We start from the raw sequence: 14,617 nt of genomic DNA on the forward strand, positions 1-14,617 counted from the left end.
TATATATACTTATATACTCCATTAGACCCAAGGATAATGGGACTACCCAGATAGTTTGCAACAAGTTAAGCAATGCACAGAGAAACAGTCTCTTATGTAAGGCAGTTGACTATTTAAGACTTTATAGGAAAAAAATCAGCCCCCTCAACTATGTCAAATAGCAGAGAATGGCCAATGCCAAATAAAGTAGGATAAATATAGAAGCTATGGGTAACCAATATTCCTTTCTAGATTAATGCTGTCTAGAGTTTTTCCATGAGTACTTTATTACGTAAATCTTTTGTGATTGCTGAATATAGAAGAATAAACAGCTGCTTAAAGTTTTTTGTGTGTGTTTGTTTCTTGGTCTTTGGTTTTGTTTTCTTACTTTTCAGTTCTCTTTCCTATTTCTCCTCTTTGTATGTGTATATATGTGTATGAAGGAGAGAGCACAAGAACAATGAGCATAAAGTATATATGCACAATTTAAAGTAAATAGAAAGCAAATATACATGCAACCATCATCAAAACCAAGAAATAAGATGCTGTGGCCCCCAAGAAAGCTGCCTGCTTAAAATATATTCCTGTGCTTCTATGGTGTGATAAACAAACACGTTTCCTTGGTGTTTATTATGTTGAGTGAGCAATTAAGAAGGCACAGGTGCACCAGGGCAATGTATATATTTCATCATAAAATCTGTATTTACTGTTATTATCACTGTATCCACAAAAAGCTGCCTCTGCAATCAAAATTGTATTAGGACCTCACAGCTGGGGGGTGAGATAGGATAGCTGAACTCCCATGTGGCGGATAGTGCCAGGATACGGGTGCCTCATTTTCAGCAAAGGCAGTATTATACTTCTAAATCTGATTTTTAAATAATAGGGGGTGGAGAAGGTTGTTCTTCAAGGAAGGATTCTTCCCAGGATTTCGTAATACAACTCCTCCCTGCCCGCTCCTTTGACACAGGCAGTTCTGGAGGTCTGGTCGGTCCTCCCCTGGCTTCTCATTCTCTATCCCGCTCTGTGTGCGTACCAGCCCCTGACGCTCCCATATGTCACACACTTCTGGGCTGTTATCTGTAGATTCAGGGACAAGAGTCACCCACGTAGTTTGCAATAAGTTTGGCAGAGGTAGAGAGACCATCTTTTCTGCAACATTCCGCCTTCAAATGCCCTTCTTTGGCCCCCTGGAGGAAGTCTTGCCTTCCCTAAAACCCCAATCAAGTCTTACTGTCTTCGCCATCTTTGGATCACCCTGGTGGATTTATTTATTTAATTATTTTCTCCTGGCTTTACTGAGGTATAGCTGACAAATAAAACTGTATATATGTGTATGCCTCGTGAAATGATTACCACATCAAGTTAACTAACATCCATCACTTCACATAGTTAGTATTTGTGAGTGTGTGGTGAGAACCCATAAGATCTAGTCTCTTAACAGTTGTCAAGGATACAATACATTATTAACTATAGTCACTGTGCTGTACATTATATCCCCAGAACTCATTCATCTAGTAACTGAAAGTCTGTACGCTTTGACATTCATTTCCCCATTTCCTCACACCCGCCCCCACCCCAACCCTGGCAACTACCATTCGACTCTCTGTTTCTAGGAGTACCCTTTTCTTTTTTTTTTTTTTTTTTTTTAAGATTTTCTTTCTTTTCTTTTTTTTTTTTTTTGAAGTTTTGGGTTTAAAAAAATTTTTTTTTAATTTTTTAAATTTATTTCTGAGAGAGAGAGACAGCGTGAGCAGGGGAGGGTCAGAGACAGAGGGACATACAGAATCTGAAGCAGGCTCCAGGCTCTGAGCTAGCTGTCAGCACACAGACCGGCATGGGGCTCAAACCCACACACCGTGAGATCATGGCCTGAGCTGAAGTTGGATGCTTAACCGACTGAGCCACCCTGGCATCCCCAAAGATTTTATTTCTTAAGCAATCTTTACACCTAATATGGGACTTAAACTCAAAACCCAGAGATCGAGTAGCACGCTCCAACAACTGAGCCAGCTAGGCACCCCATGAGTACCTTTTTAGATCCCACATATAAGTGATACAAAACAGTATTTGTTTCTCTCTGGCTAATTTCACTTGGCATAATGTGCTCTAGGTTCATCCATGTTGTTGCAAATGGCAGGGTTTCCTTTTTTATGATTGAATAATATTCCTGTGTTCGGTAGGTAAATAGGTAGGTAGGTAGGTAGGTAGATACCATTATGCTCATTGATATATATATGTATATATATATATATATATATATATATCAGGCACCCCTCTATTTTTTAATTTTTGAGGAATCTCCATACTATTTCCCATAAAGGCTGTATAATTTTACATTCCTACCAATAGTGCACAGGGAGTTTCTTTTCTCCACATCCTGATCCACACTTGTCATCTCTTATCTTTTTGATAATAGCCTTCCTAATAGGTGTGAGGTGATAGCTCATTGTAGTTTTCATTTGCATTTCCCTGACAATTAGTGACATTGAGCACCTTTTCATGCACATGTTGGCCACTTGTATGTCTTCTTTAGACATAGAAAAATGTCTGTTTAGGTCTTTTACTAATTTTTAATCAGATTGTTTGTTTTTTGTTTTTCTACAAAAACTCATGAGTTGTATTTTGGATATTAACAATTTATTTAAAAAAAAAATTTAAAAAAACCCATTGCCAAAACCATCATCAAAGAGTTTTCCCCTATGTTTTCATCTAGGGGTCTATGGTTTCAGGTCTTACATTTAAGTATTTGGTCCATTTTGAATTAATTTTTGTGAGTGGTATAAGATAGGGGTCTAGTGTCATTCTTCCCATGTGGATATCCAGTTTCCCCATTACCACTTATTGAAGAGACTGTACTCTACCCACTGTGTATTCTTGGTGCTCTTGTTCGATATTAGTGGGTTTATTTCTGGGCTCTCTATTCTGTTCTATTGGTCTGTAAGTCTGTTTTTATTCTAGCACCACACTGTTTTGATTGCTATAGCTTTGTAATATGGTTTGAAATCAGGACGTGTGATGCCTCCAGCTTTGTTATTTATCAAGATTGCTTTGCCTATTGGCAGTCTTAGGGGATTACATATCGATATTAGCGTTTTTTCTATATGTAGGAAATATGCAGTTGGAATTTTGATAGGGATTGCATTAGATCTGTGGATTGGTTTGAGTAGTATGGATATTTTAACAGTATTAATTCTTCCAATCCATGAACACAAATATCTTTGCTTTTATTTGTGCCTTCTTTAATTTCTTTTATCAGTGTCTTACAGTTTTCGGTTTATAGATCTTTTACCTCTCTAGTTAATTCCTAAGTGTTTATTGTTTCTGATGCTATTTTAAATAAGATTATTTTCCTAATTTCTTTTTCCGATACTTCATCGTTAGGGGTGCCTGGGTGGCTCAATCTATTAAGCGTCTGACTCTTGGTTTTGGCTCGGGTCATGATCTTGCAGTTTGTGAGTTTGAGCCCTGTGTCAGGCTCTGAGTTGACAGCATGGAGCCTGCTTGGAATTTTCTCTCTCCTCCCTCTCTCTCTCTCTCTCTCTGCATCTCCCTGGCTTGCTCTCTCTCAAAAAAATAAATAAATAAACATTAAAAATTTTTAGAAAAAAGTTCATTGTTAGTACATGAAAACTCAGCTCTGAGTTTTGTAATTTGTTTTGGTATCCTGTAAATTTACTGATTTTATTTATTCTGACAGTTTTTTGATGGAGTCTTTAGGATTTTTTATGTATAAGATCATGTCATCTATGAACAAGAACAGTTTTGCTTCTTTCTTTCCAATTTGGATGCTTTTTAATTTTTTTTTTCTTGCCTAATTACTCTGGCTGGGGCTTCCAATGCTATGTTGAATAGGGATGGAGAGAGAGGGCACCCTTTCCCTATTTGTGATCTTAGAGGAAAAGCTTTTAGCTTTTCACCATTGAGTATGTGATATTAGCTGCGGGTCACTCAGTTGGATTTAATCTCTACCTACCTCAGTCTGTCCTTTATAATTTTATTTATACTATTTTATATTAGAATTGTGTAGGTATGTGCCTGCTCACTCCTGCTGGTCAGGGACTGTTGTATTCCCCATTACACCTAGCACAGTTCTTTACCTACAGAGCAGGCTCACTAAATAGTAGTTGAATCGATTTGTTGAATCTAGTACATTTAAAATATGATCAATTTTATAGCATTTTTTTCTATGCATCATCTCAGGCATACTGTCATATAAAATTTATCAAGAAGGGGCCCTAGGTGGTTCAGTTGGTTAAATGTCTGACTTCAGCTCAGGTCATGATCTCACAGTTCATGGGTTAGAGCCCCACACTGGGCTCTCTGCTGTCATTGCAGAGCCTGCTTTGGATCCTCTGTCTCCCCCCTCTCTCTGCCCCTCCCTTGCACTGCTTGCTCAGAATCTCTCTCTCAAAAATAAACATTAAAAATAAATGTACCATGAAAAGTGAGCATTGGTTGAATGTTTTGAAGCTCCATCTTTGAAAATGTTTTTTCCCCATTATTAAGATGGAGAATAAATTATGTAATGTTGTATAATCATAAAATAAAGGATAATGAATGACAGGTAATAAAATAAAGTGAGCTTGAGACCTGTATTAATCTATTTTTGGTGTCCTTGTCCATTCTGTGTAGTCGGTTAAGCTTTCACCAGGGCAATACGATCTACTTCCTGCACCAGTTCCCAAGCACGCCTCCAGGTAATTATATACTTACTAAGTTGCTTTTAATAATTTCACCCCTGCCTTTTTATTTACATACTTAACCAATACTAATGGCTTTTAAACCTCATTTAAGCCCATCATATCCAGATTGTTTTTAAATATTTAGTGAGAGATAGGGACTAAGTTAATGAAGTTCTCACATTAAAAAAAAGGTTTAGAATATCGTCTTTTCTCTTTTAATATAGGAGCTTCGTATTTCGTTCTGTAGTTCAAAGATTTCCAACAAGCTGCTTCACTCCTGTAAGTATATTGTAGACAGTTAACTCCTGATGAATTTGATGTTTAAAACATTCAGTGGTTCATTTTGAGATATCAAGATTAACATTTTGTTCACTGTAGTAGATAAGCAACGGATAATTAATGTAATTTATTTAATATGTACTTAAAGTATATCTGAAGATATACTAGGGATTTCAATGTAAGTAACCCATTTGCGTCAAGTTATAGAAGAAAAGTAAAGGCTCCTTTACTTTCTGTAGGTCTTGACTCCTATCATCTTCTCAGTGAAGTGATCCTGTTCAACTGTTCAGAATTTCCAATGCCCTTTCCTTGTTGTTTTTTCTTCTCTGTATTGCTAATCACTGATACACTACACTTAAACATTAATCTGTCCTGTTTTATCTGTCTCTCTCACTAGAATATAAGCTTCAGGAAGGTGAGGAGTTTTGTCTGTTTTGTCCTGTATATATAACATGTAGACAAAAGGCTGACACATGGTATTTTTTGATTTAATTAATTGATAAAGTCAGAGATATTTGATAGATCATTATATTAACAACAAAAAGGAAAAGTATCTCTCTCTAGTTTCCTTTTTTTTTTTTTTTAATTTTATTTCTAGGAGAGAGAGGGAGAGGGGAGGCGCCCCAGGCGTTTCATACTTTGGAAAGAAACTAGAGAGAGAGTGGGGCGCCTGGGTGGCTTAGTCGGTTAAGCGTCCGACTTTCGCTCAGGTCATGATCTCGCGGTTCGTGGGTTCGAGCCCCGCGTCGGGCTCTGTGCTGACTGCCAGCTCAGAGCCTGGAGCCTGTTTCAGTCTGTNGAAAAACAATTATGAAATGGGTACAATGATATTCAAGAAGAATTTCCTCTTCAGATGCACTAGGTCCTCTATCCAGGAATGAGAAAATTCCTAAATACATAATTAAGAATGAGGAATGATGGGGCGCCTGGGTGGCTTAGTCGGTTAACCGTCCGACTTTCGCTTAGGTCATGGTCTCGCGGTTCGTGGGTTCGAGCCCCGCGTCGGGCTCTGTGCTGACTGCCAGCTCAGAGCCTGGAGCCTGTTTCAGTCTGTGACTCCCTCTCTCTCTGACCCTCCCCTGCTCACGCTGTCTCTCCCTCTCTCTCCTAGAAATAAATAAAAACATTTAAAAAAAAAAAACAACAAAGTATGAAACGCCTACCTGTTTCTACAAGTTTCCAAATATATGTACATGTGTTATGATAAAAATGAACTCCTTTAGATAACTAACTAGTAGGATGTCAAAAAATAAATAATTATATAAACATTTTGCAGAATTAAGGAAATATGAAATTATTTGGGGATAGTTTGATGGACTCGAGTTACTATTTGTAACTAGAAACTCAGAGGGAGAAAAACATACAATGAACATCCAAAGTAGGAATTTAGATAACTGAGTTCAGAAACAGGCCATAGACTCTGTAAGATTTTATATTTGATAAAGATGGTATGTCAAATCGGTAGGGAAAGGAAGAGCTATTTTATGCTAGACAATTGATTAAATAACTTAGAAAATTAAGTTAGATTCTTCATACCATATATTAAAATGAATTCATATTGATTAAGGAATTAAATACTTTTGAAACCATAAAACCAGAAGAAAACTTATTAGCATATATCTAATTTTGGGATAGGGCAGATTTTCTGAGATAATAGCAATGGATGAACTGCAAAGGAAAAGAAGTATTTGATTTGATTCCACCACATTTACATTTTTTTGTATATCAGAAAACAAACTGTAAATAAGTAAACAGGCAGATGCAAATTAGGAAAAATATTTGCAACATACATGGCAGATAAAAGGCTGATGGCCTTATCTATACTTTTCTTAACAATCTATAGGAGGGATGCCTGGATGGCTCTATCTGTTAAGCCTCCAACTTTGGCTCATGTCATGCTTTCATGGTTCGTGAGTTTGAGCCCCACACTGGGCTCCGCACTGATGCTGTTAGTATGGAGGCTGCCTAGGACTCTCTCTCTTTCTCTGCCCCTTCCCCCCTCTTTCTCTCTCCAAATCAATACACTTAATAATAATAAAAAAAAAAAACAATCTATAGGAGAAACATCAATAGAAAAGTAAAACAGATGAAGGAAATGTAAGAAGCTAAATTGATTGAAAACTGGCTGTATGTGGGTGGTGTGCTAGGATGAATAATGGCCCCCAAAATGTGTCTGTGTCCTAATTCCTAGAACCTGTGAGTGTTACCTTGTGTGGCAGAAACTCTGTGTGACTATGTGAAGGATCTTGAGATGGGGAGATTATCCTGGGTTTCCAGGGGGCCCTATATGCAATCACAGGTGTCCTTATAAGAAAGGCAAGGGGAGATTTGAGAAGGGGAGAAGGCAATGTGGCTGCAGAGGCAGAGGTTAGAGTGACGTGGCCACAAGCCAAAGAAGATGGCTGTCACCAGGAGCTGGAAGAGGCAAGGACAGACCCTTCCCTAGAGCTTCCAGAGGTATCTCTACTAACACCTTGATTTTAGTCCAGTGACCCTGATTTCAGACTTCTGGACTCTTTGAACTATGAGAGAATAGAATTCTGTTGTTTTAAGCCACCAAATACAATTTGTCACAGCAGGCAAAGGACATGAATACAGGCAGGGATTATGTCCAGTGGATTTCACAGTGGATTGATGGGAGGAAGGAGGGCATGGTTTTTCCTTTGGGTGTCCCTAGGCCTTTTCTTTCTGACATATTAGTAGCTTCAAAATGACTCCTCAGCCTCTGGCTTGGGGTATAGGCCAGTTGTCGGTGTTCTGGGAGCAGAGTCGGGGAGGGGCTGGGGGTCTCACTGTTTGGGGTGTAGAGAAGTTCACTCAATTCCTTCTTTCAGTAAAGGCTTCTGTCCTCACAGTGTCTGAGGCTCCTGAGTCCAGTTCTCTGGTGCAGTCTCCCCAGAAATGAATCCCCCAACACCCCAGGATGCAGGAACGGGGTGAGGTGGACGGACCTGGAGAGAAGGGGTACACCAGTTCTCCTGCGTTCAGCCCCCACCCCCCAGGTGCTCCTGCTTTCAGCTTCCACCCTCCATTCCCACCTCACAGGGGCCTGTCAGGGCTGAAATTCCTGACCTTCTTTTGGGTTCTGTGGAGCAAATCAGCCTTCTTCTCTGGCAGGCCCTCTCCAGGCTCATGGGCTTCAGCTCTCCCCACTGAGCCACATCAGGTACCATTCCTCCAGGCTGCTTCATGTCTACCCCAGATATCTTATCTCTGTTGGCTGGTGTCTCTTCTCTTGGGGGGGGGTGTGGAATGGGGGTGGTGGTAGATATGCTTTTTTTATTTGATAGGAGGAACAGAGACAGATGCATATGTCTGATTGGCTTCGGCAGCAACCAGTCAAGATATCTAGGGGTTTTTTGTTTGTTTGTTTGTTTGTTTGTTTGTTTTTTGCTAGGTAATACTCTATTTCTCTTGAAATATATTCTTAAAAAATTTTTTTTAATGTTTATTTACTTATGAGAGAGAAAGAGAGAGACAGACAGACAGAGTGCAAGCAGAGAAGGGGCAGAGAAAGAGGCAGACAGAATCTGAAGCAGGTTCCAGGCTCTGAGCTGTCAGCACAGAGCCCAATGCGGGTCTCAAATTCACAAACCATGAGATCTTGATATGAGTGGAAATGGGACGCTTAACCGACTGAGTCACCCAGGCACCCAGATTGAAATATATGCTTTAAATGAATGCTGTGAGCTAATAATGATTTGTTTACTGTTAGTAAAGAAGCTCAAATCAAAAATGATTTGATATTAGTTCGGTTTAGGTGTCCTACAGGATAGGCAGCCTGGTATATGAAATAGCACAAGTCAATTGATTCTGACAGTCTTTGCCTTTGTTCTCATCCCTTTTATGGAGGAAAAGATTGTTGGAGATCCTTATTCTGCCATTTTCATTGATGTCACCTCATCCATTCTATTTTATAAATAAATGTGATTCACTGATTTGGAACATCCTGTCTTTCAACAAAGTGAAAAGAATACTTTCACGGAAAATGTTCTAACACAAAGAAAGAGCCCAAGGCTGTGATTCATGTCTGTCCTAAACATACATTCCCACAGCAGAATGTGGGTTTGGTTTAGATCCACAAACTTGTAAACTGTTGAACAAATTCCTTTGATCCCAACAGTGGGAGATGGTATGCTGTGTAGAGTATGGTACAGAAATGCTGCCCACCAGAACATTCTGAAATGTTAAATAAAGGCAGTAATCTTTAGGCCATTATAATATGCTACTTAACCTCTATCTGAAAAACTCATTTGATTGATTTCATCTTTCAGTTTAATTGTTCTAGAAATTAACATTATAATTGCAGAACTATTTAGGACTCTTAGAACTGGAAGAATCTATGTCAATGAGCTATAGCTGACCCTTGAACAACATGGATTTGAACTGTGTGGGTCCACTTATACGTGGATATTTTTTTTTAGTAAATACAGTATAGTACTATAAATGTATTTTCTCTTTCTTATGATCTTCTTAATAACATTTTTTCTATAGCTTACTTTATTGTAAGAATGCAGTATATATAATACATACAGCATACAAAATACATGCTAATTGACTATGTATGTTATTGTTAGGCTTTCAGTCAACAGTGGGCTATTAGCAGTTAAGTTTGGGGGGAGTCCAAAGTTATACATGCATTTTCCACTGCTTGGGGGCCATTGCCCCTAACCCCCATGCTGTGCAAGGATCAACTGTACTCTATTAGGGCTGGCTTTGATGGTGATAACCACCATCATTCATTGAGTGTTTTCTGGTGCAGATGCATTTAATCCTCACAGCAACTTGGTGGGATAATATTTATCATCTCCATCCCACAGGTCAGGAAATGGAAGTTAGTTTCCAGAGGTCACACAGTTATTTAGGAAGTGGAGCTACAATTTAGACCCCGTTTATAGTGACCTCAAAACCTGGGCTCTAAACTGTGCTGCCTAGTGCGTGAGCATGATCAAGTGACTTGCTTAGTGCCTTTGGACATTTACAGCTGATCTGGGGTCAAATCCAAGTGGGAGACGGGTTGTCTCTGGTGTCACCATTCCTCACTGATGACTAAGGTTCGTTTATGGGCCCAAGTTGGACCCTTTTTGCAGTAGGATAAGTTCACATGCAAGAAGCTTCTCTCTCCTGAGATGTCCATCTGCCAGCCTGCCTGTTAGCCCCTGATCATTGAAGTTCCTTAACAACGGATGGATGCAGCTTAGGCTTCAGCTGGGAGCCTTGCTACACTGGCTTTTCTTATTTGGCCGTATTTTTCTTTGGAACACCTTTAGGATATTAGAACCTCCAGTCTTTTCTCAGCAAAGTCTCTTTGTAAAAAGCTAGACTCAGCTGAGTCTAGCTGACTTCAGTAGAAGTTCTTTCATCTACTCTATGCATCTCTTTTGGGTGACTCTATGTGTGAGATCCCTATGCCAGGTAGGTATTGTTGAGTATTCAATGCAAATGAGACATTTTAGCAGTGCTCTCCCTTCCCTCTTGAAGGGCAAGGACACTCTAAAGTCAATAACCACCCCCCCCCCCGAAAAAATGAAAAAGCAAAGTCAGTAATCCAACCAAGGTGTACCCACACAAGCACACAGGAACTAGTGTGGGACCAAATGGCTTAGCACGCACGACTTGGCACCCAAAATTAGACACTGATGACTCAAGTTTAATATTATCTGTTGATAGAAGCACATGTACCTTCTTCCTTCTGGCCATCTCCAGAACTTTCTGAATACATTGACTTGTATGCTTCTTAGCAAGTGCTGATTCCAGGTGGAAGAAAGAGAGAAGGGCAGGAGTAAAGAAAAGGCTTGAATGAGGAAAGGGACACCCACACTTGTCCCTTCAGAGCCTGTGTGCTAAGCCAAACTCAAAGAAACCAAAGTGCTAGTTGTCTTCTCAGCCTTTGGATCCAAAGGCTTTTTCACGAAGCCTTTATTAGTTGAGGGGTAGAGAAGGGAAATTCTTATTTAGACCTCCCTGCCCACTGCAGTAATGCCTGAAACTCCATAGTAGGGATTTTTTTTTTAAGATTTTATTTTTCAGTAATCTCTGAATTACTGAAGCATGGGGGCCAAACTCACAACCCTGAGATCAAGAGTTGCATGCTCTTGGGGCGCCTGGGTGGCTTAGTCAGTTAAGCGTCCGACTTTCGCTTAGGTCATGATCTCGCGGATCGTGGGTTCGAGCCCCGCGTCGGGCTCTGTGCTGACTGCCAGCTCAGAGCCTGGAGCCTGTTTCAGTCTGTGACTCCCTCTCTCTCTGACCCTCCCCTGCTCACGCTGTCTCTCTCTCTCTCTCTCTCTCCTAGAAATAAATAAAAAAAAGTTAAAAAAAAAAATTAAGAGTTGCATGCTCTTCTGACTGAGCCAGCCAGGTGCCCCCATAGAAAGGATTTTGATATAAAAGCCTAAGATCTGAGACATAAGACATGCACCATTCTTTTTTTTTTTTTTTACTGTTTATTTTTGAGAGAGAGACACAGAGAGCGAGTGGGGGAGGGGCAGAGAGAGAGAGGGAGACACAGAATCTGAAGCAGGCTCCTGCTTCAGGAGGCACAGAGCCTGACATGGGGCTCAAACCCACGAACTGTGAGACTATGACCTGAACGAAAGGCAGATGCTTAACCAGCTGAGCCACCCAGGGACCCCTCTTTTTGTTTTAATGTTTATTTATTTGGGGGGAGAGAGAGGAAAGGAGAGGAGTAAGTGGAGAGTCAGAGAGAGACAATCCTAAGAAGGCTCCATGCTCAGCTCCAAGCCTGATGCGGGGCTCAATTCCACGACCACGAGATCACAACCCAAGTCCAAACCAAGAGTCGGTGGCTCAACCAACTGAGTCAGCCAGGTGCTCCAAGACATATCACTCTTGATTTAATTGTAAAGGGTTTTTTTCCCCCCTTTTCACATGTCCTCTTATTATTGTTTTATTGTTAAATGTGGCTTATTTATTTATTTATTTTGAGAGAGAGAGAGAGCGAGCGAGCATGTGCAGGGGAGGGGCAGAGAGAGAGAGGGAGAGAGAGAATTCCAAGCAGGCTCTGCACTGTCAGCATGGAGCCTGATGCAGGGCTCAGACCCATGAATGGAGAAATCATGACCTGAGCCAAAATCAAAGAGTTAGATGCTTAATGGACTGAGCCACCCAGGTGCCCCTCACATGTCTTCTTTTACAAACAAACCTCTTGAAGGAGAAATATATTGATCCAATTCATACTAAGAGATCCCCTCATCCTCCAGCAATATAGATGAGACAACAAGAATTAGAGTACCTGAGATAAAGAAAAGGAACTGAAAACAGGGGTTCCTGTTTTTAGATATTTATATCATTATCTGTTTGTTCTGTGCACAAAATATGTGTATTACACTTTTTGATATTTTGATATCAACCTAAAGATAATGCCATAAAAGCATTCTGCAAAAAAAAAATTCACAAAGAGTTACTATGTTGGGAATTTTTACAGACATTTTCTTTATAAAATAAATTTATGATCTATTTTATTCTTGATCGATTGAGTCTTACGAGAGGATCCAATTTTGTCAGAACTGTCAAAGTACTCATAGTTTCAGAGAAAAACTACAAGAATGAATGCTAAATAGGTGGGAGTTCTGGTTTATGTAGAAAATTTGAATATCAATTTATATATCTGTACTTTATGTAATTATGGTAATAATAGCTATTTGAGTTTAAAGTGTTTTTTTTTAAATTTTTTTTTAATGTTTTTTATTTATATCTAGGAGAGAGAGAGAGAGACAGCGTGAGCAGGGGAGGGTCAGAGAGAGAGGGAGTCACAGACTGAAACAGGCTCCAGGCTCTGAGCTGGCAGTCAGCACAGAGCCCGATGCGGGGCTCGAACCCACGAACCGCGAGATCATGACCTAAGCGAAAGTCGGGCGCTTAACCGACTAAGCCACCCAGGCACCCCTAAAGTGTTTTTTTTTTTTTTTACTGTTTTTTTTTTGAGAGAGAGCGTGAATGGAGGGGTAGGGGCAGGGGCAGAGACAGAGGATCTGAAGCAGGCCAGTATCAGTGTTGACAATGACCTGTGCTGACGTTGGACACTTAACTGACTGAGTCACCCAGGTGCCCCTGCTTTTGAAGTTTATATTTTCTATTCTAAAAGTAATATATGATTTCCTGCTCAATATGGCAAATTGGCCAAACATCAATCTCTTTTCACTCTTAAATCGCAATAAAATGGTAGCAAAAGAATAAATAAATCGGCATGGATAAATAGAAAAAAAGGGAAACACTGCAGACAAGAGATTTCAACAATATTTAGACAATAGAAAGTAGAGGAAGCCACAGATTACGAAGCAGGCAGGGGATGGTGCAGAGAGGACGGGAGCCTGTTTGTCTCTTAGAACTGCAGGGAGGCTTGGGACTTGGGGAAGTAAGGTAAAACAGGGAATTAGTTGAACACCAGGAAATTAATCAGAACTGTATGCAGAGAGTAATTTAAGTCTGAAGGCTCCCTTCCTCTTCTAATGTAAAATGTTGCTCTTTGGACATTTGCCCCTCAAGCAAAAGATTAGTAGAATTTATCCTCTGGAAAAACTCAATGAGCCTAGAGGAAAGAGAACCACTCCTGACATTGAGGGAACCTCAGGAAACAGACTGGCTCCCCATTCATTTGCCTGATCTCCACACATCCCAGCCACATACCTAAGCTTCCACCAGACAAATGTGAAAAGCCTGTAACACGAATAAGAGATGGAAATAAACAGAAGGTTGGAAAACTGGTTGAAAACAGAACACAGGGAATAGAAGGAAGATTTTTAATACATTTTAAAATTTATTTATTTATTTATTTATTTATTTATTTAGAGAGGGGGTAGGGACAGAGAGAGAGAGAGAGAGAGAGAATCCTAAGCTAGCTCCAACCTCAGTGTAGAGCTGGATACAACTGTGAGATCATGATCTGAGTTGAAATCAAGAATTGAACTTAACTGACTGAGCCACCCAGGAACCCTGAGGGAAGATTTTTTAAAATCCAGTTAGCACCCACAGAGAGAGAAAAAAGGGAAAATTCTTTTCAACTTAGAATTCTATGTTCAGCCAAACAGTCAATTGTAAAGACAAAATAAAGACATTTGCTAGCATGCAAAAACTCAGAAAAAAAATGCCTCCCAAATACTCTTTTTAAAGAGGTCACTGGTGATAAAATACAGCAAAACAAAGAAGTGAATCCAGGAGGGAGATGTGGGCTCTAGGACAAGGTGGGTCCAGCCTGGGAGAGCACTTAAAAGGTGTCCCAGGTGGACCACTGTGCAGCAGGGTGGGGGGGAAACCAATCCACATTGAGAAAGAAACTAAAGAACCCCAGAAGGAATGTTTTTAAGAAGAAAAGGATTTAAGAACAGCTGATATGATGGGAAAAATTAAGAAAATACATATAGCAAAATGTGCAGGTGAAAAAAACAAAGTGCTCATTAACCCCAGGTAAAACAGAAGACCGTCTAAGAAAAGGTATCATAATATGTAACTTGGCTCTGCAAGGAATAATATTTATTTAGTAAACATTGGTTAGTGATTTAAAATGCTACTTAGAAAAAAATAAAATGCTGCTTTGAGCAGATGAGGAGAGAGGAATAGTGGATAGGGCAAGTGCCATATCTTCATTCATTCCGGGAGGCCATGAATAGATAATTTCTAAAGTATAAATTAAGAAATATCAGTATGAACGAACT

General features: G+C 39.8%; 1 protein-coding gene across 2 annotated transcripts in view; it reads left to right on the forward strand.

Moving 5' to 3' along the window:
* The window catches only part of STPG4 (sperm-tail PG-rich repeat containing 4), a 43,780-nt gene that overhangs the window by 11,963 nt on the left and 17,200 nt on the right, over positions 1–14,617 (forward strand). The window contains exons 4-5 of one of the 2 annotated variants that reach the window (XM_039245914.1): positions 4,615–4,679; positions 4,889–4,943. The exons of the other annotated variant lie outside the window; for it this stretch is intronic. Coding sequence (XP_039101845.1) covers positions 4,615–4,679; positions 4,889–4,943 — 120 coding nt within the window. The remainder of the gene's footprint in view (positions 1–4,614; positions 4,680–4,888; positions 4,944–14,617) is intronic. 2 annotated transcript variants of the gene reach the window in all.

Source organism: Hyaena hyaena, unplaced genomic scaffold (assembly GCF_003009895.1).
Source record: "Hyaena hyaena isolate Hyena2069 unplaced genomic scaffold, ASM300989v1 scaffold_274, whole genome shotgun sequence".
Classification (NCBI taxonomy): Eukaryota; Metazoa; Chordata; class Mammalia; order Carnivora; family Hyaenidae; genus Hyaena; species Hyaena hyaena.